Source organism: Ornithodoros turicata, chromosome 8, assembly GCF_037126465.1.
Source record: "Ornithodoros turicata isolate Travis chromosome 8, ASM3712646v1, whole genome shotgun sequence".
NCBI classification, from domain to species: domain Eukaryota; kingdom Metazoa; phylum Arthropoda; class Arachnida; order Ixodida; family Argasidae; genus Ornithodoros; species Ornithodoros turicata.
In genome coordinates this window covers 28649562-28668985 of record NC_088208.1, presented here as the reverse complement: position 1 = coordinate 28668985, position 19424 = coordinate 28649562, and the positions used below count along the sequence as shown (strand labels likewise).

General features: G+C 45.9%; 2 protein-coding genes across 7 annotated transcripts in view; one reads left to right on the top strand and one right to left on the bottom strand.

Moving 5' to 3' along the window:
- Window positions 1-19424, bottom strand: part of LOC135366875 (uncharacterized) — a 147308-nt gene that overhangs the window by 103771 nt on the left and 24113 nt on the right. For 2 of the 5 annotated variants that reach the window (XM_064599835.1, XM_064599836.1), the window contains one exon: window positions 15400-15584. The exons of the other annotated variants lie outside the window; for them this stretch is intronic. In XM_064599835.1, the coding sequence (XP_064455905.1) occupies window positions 15400-15476 (77 nt within the window). In that variant the 5' untranslated portion in view covers window positions 15477-15584. The remainder of the gene's footprint in view (window positions 1-15399; window positions 15585-19424) is intronic. 5 annotated transcript variants of the gene reach the window in all.
- On the top strand, window positions 224-14364 carry LOC135366872 (endochitinase-like). Of its 2 annotated transcripts, none has more exons than XM_064599827.1 (10): window positions 224-289; window positions 1258-1374; window positions 1503-1587; window positions 2208-2402; window positions 3245-3507; window positions 10235-10347; window positions 12692-12815; window positions 12925-13116; window positions 13964-14086; window positions 14166-14364. In XM_064599827.1, exons 1-10 carry the CDS (start codon window positions 239-241, stop codon window positions 14346-14348), a joined length of 1446 nt encoding a protein of 481 aa, XP_064455897.1. In that variant the 5' UTR covers window positions 224-238; the 3' UTR covers window positions 14349-14364. The 2 variants fall into 2 exon arrangements, with proteins under 2 accessions (XP_064455897.1, XP_064455898.1); XM_064599828.1 differs by having other exon boundaries at window positions 249-284.

Genomic DNA, 19424 nt, shown 5'->3' with positions numbered 1-19424 from the left:
AAGCTTTGCGTTTTGCAAGCAAACGGCATAGGAAGCTGGCGACACCAGGCGACGCGATACGGCGTGCTGAGTCATGCGGAGAAACCTGACACCGTCCCCGCTGCGACCAATTACATCATCCACGACGTCACCGCTCATCGCAATGCACGCTCATGATTGACCGGTGCTCCCTGCAGCGAGCCGTGTGCCGACCCTATGCACCCCCCACCCCCACCCAGGACCGCATATGGAGTAGTCAATGAGCGAGATGAGGAACACGTACGATGTGGAGGAGGAACATGGAGGTGAGGTACGGCGATTTCAACCATGGAGGAAGGAAGAAACGGAGGCGCCTTTTGGGTATTTGAAAGAACATAAACGTGTCGGGCAAGTGACGTTTGAACAAAGGGTGAGTTTTAGCTTGCTTGAGCGGAGGGGGGGGGGAGTACCGCAAATCAAGCCAGCCAAACGGTGCGTACTCCGCAACATCCGTCACAGCCTCCAAGTGGTACTGCTTTTCACTGGGATGAGACGAGGGGCGCGCACAGGAAGTCACTTTCGAGCTGTTAAGTGGTCCCTTGAAAGCGGGAACATTCTCGGAGCACCAACTTAAACAGACACTTCGCAAGAATTCAAACAATTAGATGAGCATCATACCGAACACGAACCACCCCCTCGATACCGAATACAACATTCGCATTCATTTTGCTTGAGTAATTAATTCGTAAATGATGGCAACAGTAAACCGAAACCGAAATGCGAAGAGCAGAAATCAGAGCACCACGCTATACAGTGACGTCATTGTCGTCTGCTATGAAGCCACCATTCTCCCATACCGGATGCTGGATGACGTCAGCAGTGTGTTGCCTTCAGTGCCCTCTCGCTTCACGGAGGAAAGCCCTCGCTTCGTGATAAACTCGTTTGCACAAAATCTGCGCAGTTTTGAAACGAGATATTTCGTACACATGTTCTTGACATCCCAAAGGTTACGGGTATACCCCATTTAGCGCATAACGCAATGACGCATGCGCAATAGCGCATCGGGGGCTTTAACAGACAAATAACAGAAACTGGCGCAGCCTAAGGCAAACATGCGCGCCATACGCTAACCTGTTTCTTTTTTTTTTTTTTTTGTCCACAGTATATGTTACAGGGTATTCCCGTGCAACGTGGGAACACACAATCACTATGTAATCGCGATTTCCAATGTTTGGATAGGAACTTATCAGACAAAGCCGCTTTCAGAAACCTTCCCTTCAACCGACGCTCCCTTTATAGCAAGCACGACAACGGAAATGCAAGTGTGCGTCTTCCGCAGCTGAGTTCGACCGACAAAATTTCACACCAAAGCGAAAGAGGTTTGAAGCGTCAGTGCCGTACTTGAAGGAAAGCATGGTAAGTAGCTGACAGCCACATTTTTTATCTGTTGACGCGCTTAACTTTTGGTGGTGGACTACAGATGTTTTTTTCTTTTTTATTGTTTTGTTATTGTTGTTGTTGCTTTTATTTCCTGTCATTTGCAGAGTCAAGGCTCAGAAACACTGCCTGCAGCCGGTATGATGCGGTTGTTGTTGATGTGGTATTTGATCAGCGTCGCAACGTATCAAGGCAAGAGAGTTAATTTGCTCAGTATATTCTAGGTATTTCTCGTCATGTTGAAAGGTTGCGTTGCTAGTTCAGATATATTCTGAATATTGTTCTTTATCAGCGTACATCCCAGATTCGTCGTACTAGACCGACAACGGAGTTAACACAGAGAATGTTCTAATACTAAAGGACCACAGATATATTTGAGGTACAGCAAAAACGAAAAAAAGCTGTCGAAAGCTACAGGGTAAGATAGCAACAAAAAATTGTTCCATCTTTGGGCGTTGTGCCGAACGCGGTACAAAAGCAGAGCACGTATACTTACATATCTGTACAGGATGGCCCGCCCGAGGAGATATCGCTTTAATAGACGGGTATGTAAGGTTCGTTGAAAACGACTATCATTTCCACATTTAAAGGTGAAGTGCAGAGGACGAAGAGAACCAGTAATGACTTGCGGCGTTTACCACGTAGCGATATTACTCTGCACACGTAACGATAACGATACTACGCTGCATAGCGATACGTTTATTTTTCTACGTAACAACGTACATTATATGCCAGGCGGCAATAGGAATGCCTAACCCCCCCCCCCCCAAACTGTTCGCTCATTCTTACTTTTCGTTCTTTCCCTGACATAGGAGCGATGAGTTTCGGTCCGAAGTATAACCATCGTCGTCACCTTCCCGTCGTGTGCCACGTCAACAAGTACTCCTACGCGCACACAGCGCCCTACGACTACCAGACGACGGATATCCCCACGCATCTCTGTAGTCACGTCAACTACGCCTTCGCTGATATCGAAGAGAACACCTGGAAAGTGAAAGACGTGCCAGGTAATAGACTGTCGCGTAGTGAAACACAGATATGCATGCAAAGCAATTAACTATATGTGCGCGTAGCACAATAAATGTTTTTTTTTGTGTATAATACCGTCCATGCATCCTATTAGATCTATTTGATTGTTATAGTCAGCGTGTATATGCGTGTGTGCAGCGTGTGCCTCTTTTCAGTTTCCTTTTTACTTCTTCAACAGCGTTTGCGGCATATATACATTGACACTGGAAATCTGTGTCACATACTTACTATAACTTTCCAGTAATTGATTAATACGAAGGTGACAACATAATAGCATCAATATGGAGTATACCAATAGTTAATAATAATAATGTATAATAATGAACATTCATCTGGACTGATAGTATCGGTATAGTAACCCGTACTAACGTGTGGTAGTCCTGCGTGTAATGAAAACAACAAGCACCGATAGCTCAGAGCCGAATGTTGTTTCTCACGAAATTCATCCGCTCAACGCCCTGCCCTGAAGCCACTGACGCTTCCGGACAACCTCGAGCCGAACCGGACAACCCGTAGAACCTCGATCGTGGCTCTCAGGCTCATCACAATCACTATCTACGTTCACCAAATTACAGCGAGCAATAGAATCGTATACGAAGAGGGGAGTCAAGTCCTGTAGATCACATAAACAAAATACAGAAACCGACACTGAAGATTTTTGTTTAAGTTTAATTTGTACAAGCAATAGAATGTAGAATATCGCCTCTGGCAACGAAACACACCAGTTAGAATCATCGAAAACAAACTGTTGACTCTTTGTTCTCTCATCATGAAATAATTAAATAATTATTTTATTTCTGTTGTTCTGTACGGTTAACAGGGAACTTCAGGAACTTCACTGCTCTGAAAAGTGAATCGCCACGTCTGAAAGTCATGCTGTCGATCGGAGGATGGAGCGACCAATCAAATCTCATCTCGAAAATGGCATCGAGTCGCAAAAATCGACGAAAGTTTCTGCACGATATTTTCGCCACCCTGAAAACATACGACTTCGACGGACTCGACATATTCTGGCTCTTCCCAGGGTTTCAAGAAAGAGGAGGCGTGCCAGAAGATAAGGGTAACTTCGTCCGTCTCGTAAAGGTACGGCATCTTATACTATACAGGGTGTTTATTTTAACCTTTACAGATTTTTTTATAAAGAAAGCTATTAGAACGGCACAAATGTCGTTTTTGCAGTTGACATACTAGGCTGACATCCTCTCGAAGAAAGTATGCAACTACAAGATGACTAATTAGCTAAAATTCATTATTTTTTATCTCTTTATTCAGGAGATTTCGGGCAAAAGCGCGATAGCAGAATGAGAGACTATCCTCGTTGAACGCCATTCCACGTTTTAAAATTCCTGAAACACTCGCGCGCGCTAAAATATTCATTCAGGAATTTTGATATGATAACCGAAACTGCGTCGACCAGGAACGCAGGAAGCACAGCGCTCATAGCGCGTCAGGGAGTCACGTGATTTGGTTGAAGAGTGAAGTTGAAGAGTATTTTACTCCTACGCAATGTTTTAAATGCCTACGTTTCGGCCACCTGGCTAGAAACTGTAGGGGGCACACACGTTGCAAGTACTGCGCCGGCCCCCACCAACACAAAGAATGTACAACTAAACGTGAAAAGAAATGTGCTAACTGCCAGGGGCCTCACACTGCCACATACGGAGGCTGCCCCAAACGAAAGATTGCTGCAAGGTCAGTCAAGCATAATGCGTATGAAGAGAAAGTAACCAGAAAAGAAATCCGGACCATGAATGCTGAGTTGGTCCATATACCAGAGACTGCACCCCCAGATATGTCAGAAGAAAACTTCCCAAATCTTCCGCGCATCTCTAAGAAACCCGAAATACAAAAGGCTAACACAAGTGGATCTCAGCCCCACCCTGCTGCAAAGCCTAAGGCAAGCGTGTGGGAAACAGAAGACACCAAGAAAAGGGCCAAAAGCCCTGTGCCAGCCCCAAGACGTAAAAGGCGCACTCAATTTGAGCAACACAACGCCGAGCAACAGAATACAAAGCAAAGAAGCATGCAAGACAAAGAGGCTGTAGCTTCACACGACAACCGCCGAGATGCCCAAATAACCCCATTTGATGGATCCACACTGGTTATGCAAATAATACCCTTCGTAATAGCTGCACTCAAAGCAGTAGTAGCCTCGCTCCCAAATGCACGGGATATCCCAGAAGTCAAGCAAGTTCTCGCACTTGAACCGGAGCTTCTCAGAGTACTCACCGCAACCCATCATGGATAAGCTCTACTCCACAGCTTTCGCCATCCAATGGAATACAAATGGACTGCAAAACAAGCTCAACGACCTAAGAAACTTTCTACATAGATACCCCGTCCCAGTCCTAGCTATATGCGAAGCAAACATCAAGGGGACCATTCGCCTGGCTAACTATGAAGTGTACTTCTCACAAGGCAACAACCCTCGTACCTTACTGGCAGTTCGCAAAGACCTCCCTTCCTGCCTCCTCTACGTCTCCAATGCATGTGATATGGAATACGTCGCCGCAAAGATCAAACTGAAAGGGAGAACAGTCACTGTTATCAGCGTTTACATACCCCCTCATTGCACAGTCTCTCTACGGGAAATAAATAACCTACTTGGGAATCTACCCTCCCATACTGTCATCTGCGGAGATCTAAACGCTCACTCACAGCTCTGGGGGGGACACAAGACAGACAGAAGAGGACGGCTAATCGAGTCCGCAATTGAGCAAAACGACCTCTGCCTGCTCAATGATGGCTCCCCAACATACTTGAAAGGACCCACCTATTCTTCTCCACTGGACCTCACCATATGCACACGTGATATTGCGTCGCACCTAGGCTGGACAGTTGACGTTGAGACAAGAGGAAGCGACCATATACCAATCCTCATCTCCTATGATGAATATAAGCCTCACAGGAGAACCTTAAGAATATACAACTGGAAAAACTTCAGACAGCACAATACAGCATCCCTCCATGAAGGACACACGTCGAAAGAATTTGCCCAGGAAATTGCAAATAACCTAAAAGCAACCAGCAAGCAGATCAACGTTCCAAAGTCGTATACAAGTATCGACATAGAGTATGAACGGCTGCGAGCAATTCGCCGCCGCGCAGAGAGAAAATACAGGAGAAACGGGGACATAAACTGCTGGTTCGAAGCCAAAGCTACAAAAGCCAAAATAAAACGACACCTGAAGAAACTATCGATCAAGAGCTGGACAGATACCTGCAACAACCTGTCCCCGACAACTATACCGCGAATAAGATGTGGACCATAGTAAAAAGCCTCAAATGTGTCCCCTCCCAAACAGCACCCTTCCGCACCATCTCTCTGAAAACGAACAGCACAGAAAAAGAAATTGCCAACAGTTTCCTGGCAGCCCTAAACAAGACGTCAGAGGCCTCCATAAGTGCCCTTCACCACCAGTCTCTACGGTCAGCAATTGTGGACAACAGTATGCAAGGCAAAGCCGCCCCCAAAGAACTGGAAATGGACTTTACAGTCCATGAACTTAAACGTGCTATCCAAGCAGCCTCCAACAAAAAGACAGCCCCAGGTCCAGACGGGATATCCTATAAGTGCCTAGCAAACATAGGGCCCAAAGCCATGAAGATCCTCCTCGAAATCTACAACAAGAGCTGGAGGACAGGAATCGTACCAGAAGAATGGAAAACGGCACGCGTAATTCCAGTCAGAAAACCCCTGAAGCCAAAGGAGGAAATTACCTCCTACAGACCAATCAGCCTCACAAGCTGCATTGCCAAAATCATGGAGCGAATGGTTCTGTCTCGAATACAATGGTGGTTGGAGCAACCAAACTACCTACCCGAAGAATTCGCCGGATTTAGAACATCCCGCTGTACAACAGACTGCATCACAGACCTCGTAACGGCCGTACAGCATAACAAAGCCTTGTCCATCGTCACAGTAGCAGTCTTCCTTGATATCAAATCAGCGTTTGACTCCGTCAGTCATGCTCACGTACTGCAAGCAGTAAGAAAATCAGGGCTGAATGGAAAAACATTCGCATGGCTCACCAGCTTTCTCACCGACGGAAAGGTCTTTATGGACATCAACGAAGGGAGTACACCCCCAGTCACACTTGTACAAGGAGTTCCGCAAGGAGCAGTTCTCAGCCCGACACTCTTCAATCTGCTCATGTCGGAGCTCGCCAGCTTACTACCACCCAAAGTAAAATATACCATGTATGCCGACGACCTCTGCATATGGAGCAGTGGAAGACAGATACAGGCGATAGAAAACACACTTCAGTATGCCCTAGTAACCATCGCCATCTTCCTTGAAGAAAGAGCCATGGACCTCTCAACCAGCAAAACCGTCTACTTACCCTTTACAGGAAAACGGCTGAAAAACTTTAAACTCACAGTGGCCGGAACCGAAATAAGGCGGGTCACCAAGCACAAATACCTGGGAGTCACCATCAACAGGAATACAACATGGGGTGACCAAGTTAACCACCTGGAAAAATCCACAAGAACCTACACAAACATAATGAAAATCATTGGCGGATACCGATGGGGTAACAACAAGGCTCTTCAAGCAATGCACCGTGGCCTCATCAGGCAAACAATAGCCTACAGCATCCCTTGTCTTCAAAATCTCTCTCCGTCTCAGGATAACAGACTGCAACGTATCCTAAGCCGCAGTCTACGCATCTGCCTGGGACTTCCTAGAACTGTCAGAACGGATATAGGACTTGCCGAAGGAAGAGAGCCACCCATCCAAACCCTTCGCAAACAAGAAACTGAGAGGCACCTTATCCGTCTCCTCACAAGACACTACGGGCACCCCCTCATCGACAAGATAAAGCAACGCACCAAATGTAGCATCTATAAGGTCATCCGATACATTGACCGCATTCTTCCTAAGCATCGTGCAAAAAGACACTATCAGGACACGGCCCCCTGGCTCCTACTCCCACCAAAGATATCCACTGAAGTACCAGGGATTGACAAGAAAAACGAAACACCACAAGTGGCCCTAAAAGCACTAGCCATTTCACATATTGAAGAAAACTACCCGGTAGCAATGCAGGTGTATACCGACGGTTCCACATCGAAAAACAGATCATCCAGTGCTTTCGTAACCGACGGCATAACAAAAGCGTACAGGTTGTCCCACAAGACAACATCCACAGCGGCAGAGCAACATGCAATTTTGAAAGCTCTACGCCACATCAGAAAATCCCAAGCCGGGACATGGGTAGTGTGCTCCGACTCCAGAGCGGCCCTCTACTCCATCCAAAAGCAGGACCCACAAGACCGTATTGTCTACAACATCATGAAGGCGCACAGCGAAGCCGAAGCCTTAGGACACAATATATCACTCCAATGGATACCGTCTCACTGCGACATCTCCGGAAATGAATGCGCAGACAGAGCTGCAAAGGAAGCCCTTAGCAAAAGTAGGATATCTGCAATCCCCTTTACAAAGTCAGATGCCAAGAGCCTTCTTCGTAAAAGTACAGAAAGAAGATCGCGCACAATTTGGAAACAATCAATGAGACCAAAGGACTACCTTGCATTCATCGACCCTGAAGCAGACAGCATAATTCCAAATGGAATTGAACGATCAGTCAAAACAGCCATACATCGCGCACGACTTGGAGCGCTGTACACAGGAACTACAAGGCGCCAGCTAAGGCTCTGCGACTCAGACCTTTGCAAACGATGCAAAGTCCCAGAGGATACACACCACATAATCATGCACTGCCCAGAATATAGCCAAGCCAGACTTAAACTCCAACAGACTCTAGCGGCACTTGACAACAGGCCTTTCTCCTTTTGCAAGATTACCGGAAGATGGCCCAGAAGGCACCAACAATCCAAAGCACTGAAAGCGCTCTGCGTTTTCTTAAAAGACAGCGGTATAAAAGACCGCTTCTAAATTCCATCACTCCCAATTATTATATTTTAACGCGTAAGAACTGGAGCTGCAGGCGCCCTTACGGCAGCCACCTAGCTCCAATACACCACAATCTAGTTAAATTTACTACGTGATTTGGAGCGACGGAAATGATTGGAGTATAGGTGCCGCTCAGCTGGCCAGATAAACCGCTTTCCGGCCCAGAGTAGTGACTCTAGCCCAGATAAGCCTCCGTGGGCGAGCACGATGCGCTCCTCAACGCGCGTGCGTGTTTCAGGATTTTGAAAACGTAGAATAGCTTTCAACGAGGATACCCAAGCACCACACAATATTCGAACCATATTGGATGGGCATTGACGATAAGGGTTCAATATGGGACCGGTTTTGCCAGGATTTCCCCAATATCGGCTCAAACTTGGCAATGTGAGGTCTATATTGCTAAATTTGAGCCAATATGGAAAAAAATCCTAGCAATATGGGCCCCATATTGCCCGAAAATGCAGAAAATGGTGCGTACCCGTGTTGGTATAATTGTGCCGAATGCCCAAGCAGCACGGCAAGATTGGACGTCGAAGCGTGTGAAATGCCCAACTCAATACGTCGTTACGTCCAACAACTTCCCGCAGATGATACGCGTTGTTCGAAACAGTCAACATGTTCTGCAATACGACTGTAACACCCACTGCAACTCAACAACTCAATTTTCCACTTGCAGCAAGCAGCCGCCATCTTGCTTCGCGATGCCAGTCGGTCGAACCGAGTGACAGCGTACGAAGGGAGTTGCCCAGAAGAAGAACAGTCTCTGTTCGAAGTATCGGAGGCTCCTGTCCTGAGGCAACTCCCTTCGTACTTCTCTACCTGTCCGCTGGATTTCTACCCATCTACGACTGACAGAGTGGTCGTTTGAATGAAATAATGCGTCCTACAACTAATGCGCATGCGCGACACCCGGATTGGACATTTCATTCGGGCTAAAATGTCGCTGGTTCCTGTAGTGACAACGAAATTGCGGCAGGTCAAATAGAAAACACAATGTTTGATAGGAAGGGATGTTTCTTCTGTAACGCTAGGTGCTCTCAAGTTACTGCAGGCACTGTGAGTTGCTGAGGCGTATGTCCGTCACCGTCACAAAAGTGTTTCGCTCCTTTGTACTCTAGGAGCGGGTTGGAAATTTAAGGTTTACACACTATTGCGATCCCAATGAACGATTCTGAGAGATGTTTGGCATTGGCAGTTTTGTGGGACTGCCTGAGTCCTTCACCAAGACGGGCGTAGCACCTGTTCTTCGTTCTTAGGGCGATGCAGTGTTGTTTGTGTAACGCTATGCAACGTGCATCAAGAAGAAGATCCGAAGAAATACAAAAGGAAAAAGAAGAGAGAGAGGTAATATGAGTGGTGGGTACTATATCGGATAATGCTTTATTATTACGCGGACTCACCGTTGGCGTTATCACGGAAATAGTGGCGCAATATGGGCACAATGGGCTTGCCAATATAGGCAGCCCATATTGGTCCAATATGGAGCCGGTTTGCACTCCCCATATAGGTCCCATATTGAACCAATATTGGTAGTCGTGGCAGCCCACATGGGTCCAGTATTGGACCAATACTGGCGTTCTGCTAGGGTAGTCTCATTCTGTTATCTCGCTTTCGCCATAAAATCTCCTAATTAAATAGTTAATTAATGAATTGTAATCGATTAGCCACCTTGCAGTTGCATAATTTCTTCGAGAGGATGTCCGCCTGGCCGTATAACTCAACTGCAAGGACGACATCTATGCTGTTCTCATAGCTGTTTATTTAAAAAAAAATTAAAGGATAAAAATAAACGCCTTGTATATCTACTATGCTTGAAGTACGCAGCAGAGCTTCGAACGTCTCGAACACCTGCCAAAACAAGCAGCACCATGGTTCTTATGTTTACCCTAGGAATTCAGAGAAGCTATGGTCCTCAAGAATGCAACCCATTTGGAGCTTACCGCAGCTGTGCCTCTAAGTCCCTTCGTTCTTGACAATGGCTACGACATATTTCAACTGAATAGGTGAGTACGTGGTTAGCTGCTTTCGCTATCTTTACTTTATCTACTATTTCTTTGCACATCTCTTTATTTTCTAGTCGTATCACTTCGCCGTTGTCCCTGCTTCCACAGTTGTCAATCTGTGCATATCGTTCACATTCTAATTTACACACGCACATGTTACCCTATAAATCGGAAAGTAGGTAGTATACAATACAAGGGTAGAAAATCCAGTGAGCCGTTCAGGAAATGTTAAACGGAGTGCCTCAGGGCAAGGGAGGCCTATATTTCGAGCTGGGACTGTTCTTCTGGACGATAGGTAAATAGGTAGAATCTATCTATATAGGTAGATTCTGTTTCATAAATCAGCGAGAATAAGTCTACCTGAATCCAGTATATCCGTCACTGACAGAAAAGGATACGAGCCTCGCTACAATGGACGGCCCCATTTCGATCTTGTTCCCTTGTAGTAGTCCAGTGTACTTGTCGCGTTCGCCGCGTGTTTCTTTGCTGCCCTTTTCGAAGCATTCTACATTGAATTATGGATGTCGGTTTGGATTTCCTTTCTGTCCTTTTTTTTCTTTATATTGGAAGGAAAGTATGACAGCTCTTTCTTTTTTAGTGATAATTCGTGATTTCACGTCCTGAGGGTACTTTAACTGCACCGATACCTCCGCACACTGCACACCAAAGTTAAAGAGACAGTCACCTTCATAAACATCTGTATATGCCACGTAACATCTGCCTGTACGAAGCAAGTACTACAATGAGTAAAGAAGTAAGAGACAAGCGAACTGCTGTAATGAAGTTGTACAAGTATGTACTTGTACAGATCTGTAGCATCTGTCTGTACACTGTTAGAAAAATGTATACCTTTTAGGGTATAAACGGCTTGTCCCAGGGCGCATACCTTTTGAGGTATAAACGCTATACCTCCTCCGAGGTATAGTAACTTTATACCTCCCTGAAGGTATATTATTTGCACCTCATGGTATAAACATATATCCCCGTGAGGGTATATTTTCGAACCCGGGCTGTAATCTTGAAAAACTGGAATATTCGATTTTTTTCAGCGCTATATAGGGGTGGCACTTCCCTGATCCAGCTCGTAACAAAATTAGAACAAAATAATATTGAGCGACAAGTGCTTTAATAACAACAACTACCTCAAGAAGGAAAAAGAGAAAGAAAATACCTGGACACGCACGCACACAAACGTACCCACAAACTCATATTCACAAAGTGCAGGTATAAAACGTAGAGGAGAGCTCATGCAGATTACTCGCAACGCAAGAAGCAACGTGGGAGGATTTGGTGGAGAACAGATACTGGTATAATACATCGTGGCTTCGCAAAGTGTGGGGCACCTTCGCCCGGCAAGCAACTATATGAGTGAGGACGCGTAGATTTGGTCATTTCAGAAACAAATAGCACGCAGCTATAAACCATTCCCCCTATTAATTACGATGCAACTGTATTGATGACTGTGTTTCCTAATTAAATTACTGTTTAGCTGAGATGGTATACTGTCTCCACCACAAATTACTGTGGTACCACAGGTTCACATCTAAAGGTATACAAAACACCGAAGGTATAAACGCAAGAGAGAAATACCTTATTATACCCTCAACTGGCGTTGAAGGTATAGCCTCGGCGATTTATACCTCCCACATGGTTTAAACGGGGTATAGACGTTGGTGATGAGGTATAAATATGGTAGTTTAGTCCTGGTTTATCCCTTCGTTATACCTCTTCTATACCTTTTCTTCTAACAGTGTATGAAGCAAGCACCACAATGAGTAAAGAAGTAAGAGGCAGGCGAACTGCTGTAATGAAGTTGTACACGTATGTTACATTCCCTGGAGCATGAGGGGAAGACATGAAGGGACAAACTCAACAGTGAAGCGGCTCTGATCGCAACATAGCGATCCCGGCCGCTTCAGTGCTATGCGTCACGACGCACTCTGGGGCGCAGGGTCCTAACTGCTCTGCGCAACACCGCCATTTTGACTGTTTTTAATACGATATTCGTATACGCTTTGCGTTATAACTTTGCGCTACAATGTTCAATCACCTCAAAATTTACCAGGATTGGATCTCCTTCACAGCTTTATATGTTGGCTGCTATGTTGATTGCTTTATATATATGATGTTATATATGTTCCCCCTGCGTTAAGTGCCAATAATGTCATGCCAGTGTATTGTTGTTGTTTTTTTCGGAAACTAAGTCTATTTGCTGTCTCGTAGAAGGCGGAGCTTCCGCTGCCACCTTGGTTTATTTATTATTTGTAGAAAAGGATTTGAGCATTGATAACCTGCATGTTTTGAGCTGCCCTAATTCTGATTCTCCGCTTCGCATCTACACAAGGTATCTTGACTGGATGTACGTTATTGCATATGAACTAAGAGGAAAATGGCTAAGTGAAACAGATGTGCACAGTCCCATTGTGACCAGGAGCATTGATCCTCCCGACCTACGACAACTGAACGTTGTAAGTAAATCTGTGCAAGAATCCTTCTATAGCCTGCAAATCAATGAAGTTTTATTGCACATACCTGTCTATAGTTCGCCTTCAATGTCTACTGATTTTATACAAATAGAGAGACGGTATGAGGGACCTCTTCGAGCGTGGTGCCTTCAAAAGAAAAGTCCTGATGGGAATAGCATTCTACGGGCGCTCCTACAAATTGCGGAGCGCCTACAATACGGGCCTGCATGCGCCTATCGATGTCAATGGTAATCCCCGTCCGGGACCCATTTTAAACAGTTCTGAAATCTACTCGTACACAGAGGTAAGTGACATATGATGAGCGCCAACACGAAATATTGATATAGTTGTTTGTTAAGTAACTCGTTATAATTTTTACAAAACACGGCGACAGTGTCAAACTTTCTCGGTCAGGTGGTCCTAACACAGAAAGTCATGTGTTGGAGCTGACGTGTTCGTGATCATTACTATTTTAAGGCGTTAGCATTAGAAGCCAGATTTCGAAGAGAAGCCGGCGTCGTAGCGGGGTGACCGAGGTGTCCGTGTACACCGCGGCACGTGATGGAGAATAGCGAGCCAGGCTGCGCTCCGCAAGCTGATTCGCTCATCTCCGTCACGTGGAAGTGCGGACAGACGGCAGCTGTTTTGTTCGCTCAACCCCAGATAAGCTGTGACTCGACCGCAGCATACCCTAAAGGATAGGTGGTGGTGGTGGTGGTGGTGGCGAAAACCGGCTTGCCGTTGTTACCCTAAAGGATAACTAAAGGATAACTACACCGCTTAACACTCTAATAACCAACCGCTATTCAGAATTATGCCGTTTTGATTCCTGATTGGTTGAAAATTACGCACGCCACTTCGTGACAGTTTGGATACATGGTTAGTCGTCACAAAAAGGTTTACATGCACTCTGTTCGTAGACTCCCACAACATATTGGCCAAGTATTGGCGCAATATCATATGTTATATTATATATACGATATTATATAATATATTGGCAATGGAGGCCCAAAATTGGTCCAATCCCTTGCCGGTATTGCCAATATTGGACCAATATATGGCCAAGATGTTCTGCTGCTTGAGCTTATTGCGGACGACTCTGATTGGCACGAATTAGTTACTCCGGCAAAACTGTGTCACCGTATTTGCAGATATGCAGGTTTCTACAAAACGACAGCTGGACGAGGAGATTCGACTACGAAGGAGAGTGTCCCTATGCTTTCTCTGGGGATGAATGGACTGGCTACGATGACGAGGAGAGCATACGATACAAGGTACCCTTTGCTAAACGCACAGACATGTCATTCCATGATTGCATCTTCAGGATTTATGTGTGTTTCTTTTGACTGCCAGATGAATCTCATGCGAGATGAAGGCTATGCTGGAGTGATGGTGATGTCCAGTGACATGGATGACTTTCGGGGCGCTTGTGGGAAGACAAATATCCTCCTTCATGCCATTAACGACGAATTGCCACTCGAAAGAGACGTAATATATCCACTGGAATCTCTACAAGAAGATGGTGACGAACAATAAATTAATGTGAAAAGAAGATCTTGTCCTCGCCAAACAACATTATTGCGACAAAAACAGAGGCGGACAGCTGCACACACCCCACTATAAGAAAGACAGCTTTTACCCACATAGGTGCAACGAGGCTGAGCCTCCCAGCCATTAGCTTTTCGGAGGCTTAGTCTGATTCCACACAAGCGCGTACGTCAGTATGCAGCTGAACGGGGAAACTGTTGCTGTCAGAGTGATGTCGAGACAGCTTCTAATGCTGAACATCAGGGGCGCTGCTCCTTCACATCTTCTTTCAGGGAAATCAGCTCTTGCGACGTATCAGCCCGCACTGGTAGACGTAATCTGCAGTCCTGAAGACACTGCCAAGTCTGGCGTCCGTTCGCGTAGACCTCATTCGCGCGCACAGACGATCTCCAGACTATGATCTAGCGTGGAACGTCGAACGTCTGTTCGATCACAAGGCAACAATGGGGGGTAGGCCGGCAAAGGTCCGGAGAAGAAACCGCGTGCGCTTCACCTTGAAATGCTGCCCCTCATTTGGGAGAGGAGGAATGTATTGGCAGAAAAAAAGAAAAATAAAAAATAAAAGGGGATAGGTCAGCCATGCAGCACGCCGGCTTGCTATTCCCTAAACAAAAAAAAAAGAAATGAAACATAAAAAAGGCAAATATATAAATAAAACTAGAAGAAAATGAAAGAGAAACCCGGCACACAAGGAGCCCTGGAGGCCAGTATCACGCAGAAAGCGGAACACTGCTTTTGTGACACTCCACTAGCTAGCGGCAAGGAGTGCTGCGAGGGAAACGTCCCTTCCGTCCGTCCGTCCATCCGTCCGTGCACTCAAGCTCCGAGAGGTGGCTGAGAGGGATCAATAATGTCGCTCCGCCAGCAAGGGGAAAGAGGGAACTGGGAAGCTGCATAGACAGCTGACCTACTTCCATGGCGTACATAGTGTCAGTTTGTTCATCATGGGGCATAGAAATCACAAAGGGGTAGAGGCTAGAAGAAAAGCTGGGAGAAAGAGAAACGGGAGAATTTAAAGGATTAATGAGGTAATCCATACCCTCTCCCAACGTGCAAGTCTGGGAGCCGCCACGATGGATACGACGACTGTCGTTTAGCGCCACTCCGCCTCGGCATTCCCGGTGTTCAATCCAGCACGCATCCAAGGTATCCAATCCAATCCAATCCACGGAAGCAATGAGTGTCTGTCGGCGGAAACGTGGAGAACCTTCCGGTTGGCGTCACCTGGAACCAGATCAGCGCTATTTTTCGCTACTTATCGGGCTACAGGTGACGTACAGTTCCGCTCCTTCTCGTCCTTTGCTTTCTCCTCGGCGGTCCTTTATTTCCGCTTTGTATTGAAGCATCAAGGACACAGGATACTGAAAACAATAACAAACAAAATAACAGTAAGTAATAACAATAACAATAAACAAAAACACAACAGAAAAAAGAAAAATGGCATCGCCTGCCCGACGCAAATAGCAAACTAATCTCGTACGCTAAATCCTCCAAAAACTAAGAACGAAGCTCGTTCCTATAGAACAAACTTATTGTGGCTGATCATGTATGCATATAGATATGCGCGTTTCTACAAAACGGTAGCTGGACGAGGGGATTTGACTCCGAAGGAAAGTGCCCCTATGCCTTCTCTAGTGATGCATGGACTGGCTACGATGACGAGGAGAGCATACGATACAAGGTAAATGCTGCCCGTTGCTAAATGCGCGAGAATGTCGTTTCACGATTGAATCGTCAGAATTTATGTACGTTTCTTTTGATTTCCAGATGAATCTCATGTGAGATGAAGGATATGCTGCTGCGGTAGTGATGAGCAGCGACATGGATGACTTTCGGGGTGTTTGCGGAAAGAGAAATATCCTCCTTCACACCACTAACGACAAATTGCCACTCGAGAGAGATGTGATAAGGTCATTGGAATCTCTACTTGAAGATGGTGACGGAAAATAAATATTATGACAAAATCGAATATCTTATCCTCGCCGAACGACATTATTGCAACAAAAGCAAATGGCGGACAACTGCCACACACTGCAGTGTAAGAAAGACAGCTTTTACCCACACAAGTGCAACGAGACAGGACTGGATTTGTCTGTCCTGCTCACTGTTTTATTTTGAGTTACACAACTTCTAACTTCCCTAGTCTTTCAGAGGCTTAATCTGATACCACACAAACGCGTACGTCAGTATGCAACTGAAAAGGGAAACCGTTGTTGCAAGAGTGATGTCGAGACAGCTTCCAATACTGAACACCATGGGCAGCTCCTTCACATCTTCTTTCAGCGAAATAAGCTCCGGCGACGTATCAGCACGCACTGGTAGACGTAGACTGCACTCCTGAAGACACTGCCAAGTCTTGCGCCCGTTCGCGTAGACCTCATTCGCACACACAGACAAGCTCCAGAACATGATCCAGCTATGCAGGCTGGTTAGAACCTTGTAGTACAAAGCAGACCAAGTTTCATTAAAAAACGCAAATGCTGTTAGCTCGATACAAAACCCAACAAACGTGAGGCCATACCAGAAGAGCAAGCACGAAGCGAACAGCGACTTGGCTTCTGCCTGAAGCTGCCTGATTCTGTAGTGTTCTAGTCTTGCTTCTCGGTATCTCATCGACGAGTTGCTGTTTGGCTTGCTAAAATACGAGCACGCAAACATAACAGGAAACGAATTATTGTACGCGTCCAACAACTCTGCGAAAGTCCGGCAGATGACAACAAACAGAGCTGGTATCAGGAACAACTGGTACCATATGGAAATGACGAAGAAGAAATCTTCATGGAAGAGGAAGAGACGCTCGACGAAGGTGTGCCCCTGGCGAGCGTTCGTAAAGAAGATGATGAACGCTGGCGCAATCAAGAAACATGATACCATGATTGCCGATGTTGCTATCGCGAACCATCTTGCTTTGTGGATGCGCTGGACACCTTGCAGCGGAAGTATTCGACTGCAGAGTTCCTCAAGCTCCGTTAAGAGTTCCTCGATGCGTCGCTCTCGTAGAGCAAAGAGGATGCACGTAAAGTGGCTGGCCAGGACACGTGCACCGTACAGGAGTATATCGAGGACTGGGAATTCTGCTGAACAGCTCAACAAGTACCAGTGTATAGCGACCAAGGATCCCTTCAAGATTGCGTTGACGACACGCTTCGGTGTGCTGCCTGGTGGGTAGTTCCAAAAGAAGCCAGTCATCTTCAGAAGTTGTTTAATGGTACTGAATATATCTGCGTGCGAGCCTGACTTCTTGACACTTTTGCTGAACATGATCGCTTGCAAAGCAGGCAGGTTATTGGTTGCCGCAATGAATGTCAGCTTGGTTAAGTAAGACCGCCGCAGCGCTCGTAAAAGATCGTGTTACAAGACCATTGAACGGTACTCGTGTTGAAAGGTCATCATTCGAATGATTGCCTCGGAAATTACTCCATTTCGACGTCCGCTGCTGCGTCCGGCCAGGCTGCGTTTTCCATTTGTCGTGCCAGATTCAGCGGAGCGGTCGATGAGGCTTTTCATTATTGCGGTCCTAAACTGTTCTAATGTTGTCCTCCAGCTACCTTGGTTCAGCTGTGACATGCTCACGCGATAACACAAAAGAGCCGTACAACGTAATGGGTTAAGTTCTTCCTAAACAACATTTTGATCGAGCTCAACCATTTTGGCCACATTGCATAGTACGATGGGGGTGGGAACTCCGAAAGACGGCGAGAAGGGAGTGCCTAGGGGAAACGCCTTCGGAACAACAACTGTGTGTGTGGTACATGCGTGCACAAAATGCTGTAGGTTTGTTCATGACCTGGAAACAAATTCAACAATGAAATGTTATATGTATCGACTCACATCTACTTTAATGCGAAGGAAAGTGGGAGTCGATGGAAGTCGTCGATAGGTAGACGTAAGGGGTTATTTTTTTTTTTTATCCGTCACAGAATTTTTGTAAAAACGCCATGGGAGCAGTATATGTCGTTTTTGCAGTTGAATTCTACGGCCAGGCTCACATCCTCTCGAAGAAAGTATGTAACAACAAGATGACTAATTACCTAAAATTCATTAATTAACTCTTTTTATGAGGGGATATCGGGCAAAAGCGGGATAGCAGAATAAGAGACTATCATAGTTGAAAGCCATTCCCCGTTTAAAAAATCCTGAAACACCCACCTGCGTTAAGATATCCGTCCCCCAATTTTGATATGCAAATGAGCCGAAACTGAAAAAGCGCGTCTGAGAAGGGCATCGCATTCGCAGGCGGAGGCTTATCTGGGCAGGAAAGCGGTTTACCTGGCCCGCAGGTCGGCACCTACTCCAATCATCTCCATCGCTCCAAATCACGTGGCCCTCTGACGTGAAAGGAGGGCTGTACCCTCTGCGTTCCAGGCCGCCGTGGTTTCGGTCTCGGCGCATTTGCATATCAAAATTCGTATGTGGATATCTTCACGCACGTGAGTGTTTCAGGAATCTTTACACGTGAAATGGCTTTCAACAAGGACAGTCTCTGATTCTACTATTTCGCTTTTGCCCGAAATCCCCCAATTAAGGAGTTCATTAATGAATTTTAGGTGATTTGTCATCTCGTAGTTGCACACTTTCTTCGAGAGGATGTCAACCTGGCCGTAGAACTGAACTGTAAAAACGGTTGATTGATTGATTTGTAAAAGAAAAAAAATTGAGACATGTGTAAAAATAACGTCTATGCTGCTCTCGCGGCTTTCTTGATAAAAATTCGGTAACGGATTGTCTGTGGTTTTCCCTGCCATTTCCGGCAGGCTTTCCAGTCGACACAGTTCCCCCTGAAGTCGGCCCAGGACGCATACTACTCCGCTGTCCCACCCTCCTTCCTGCTGTCCTCTCTCCATTTGTCCATCTCTGTACGCTGCTCATAGCCACAGTTTCTGCACGGCTCTAGCACACACAAAAAAGATTATGTAAACCGAACATTTATACCCAATTCAATCTAATTCAACAAGAACTGGATGGAATCAGGTTCAGTTGAACCCGATTACACCCGAATTATTGGAGCAAAATATGACCCGACATTTTGACTATTGACAGCCTCATGGAAATAAAAGCGACAGA

What these genes read in the sequence shown, in the direction of transcription:
- LOC135366872 (XM_064599827.1), top strand. Translation starts at nt 239, where the DNA reads ATGAGCGAGATGAGGAACACGTACGATGTGGAGGAGGAACATGGAGGT. An exon ending in CAGCGTCGCAACGTATCAAG is followed by an intron (nt 1,588 to 2,207) that starts GCAAGAGAGTTA and finishes TCCCTGACATAG; the next exon opens with GAGCGATGAGTTTCGGTCCG. An exon ending in ACCTACGACAACTGAACGTT is followed by an intron (nt 12,816 to 12,924) that starts GTAAGTAAATCT and finishes TTATACAAATAG; the next exon opens with AGAGACGGTATGAGGGACCT.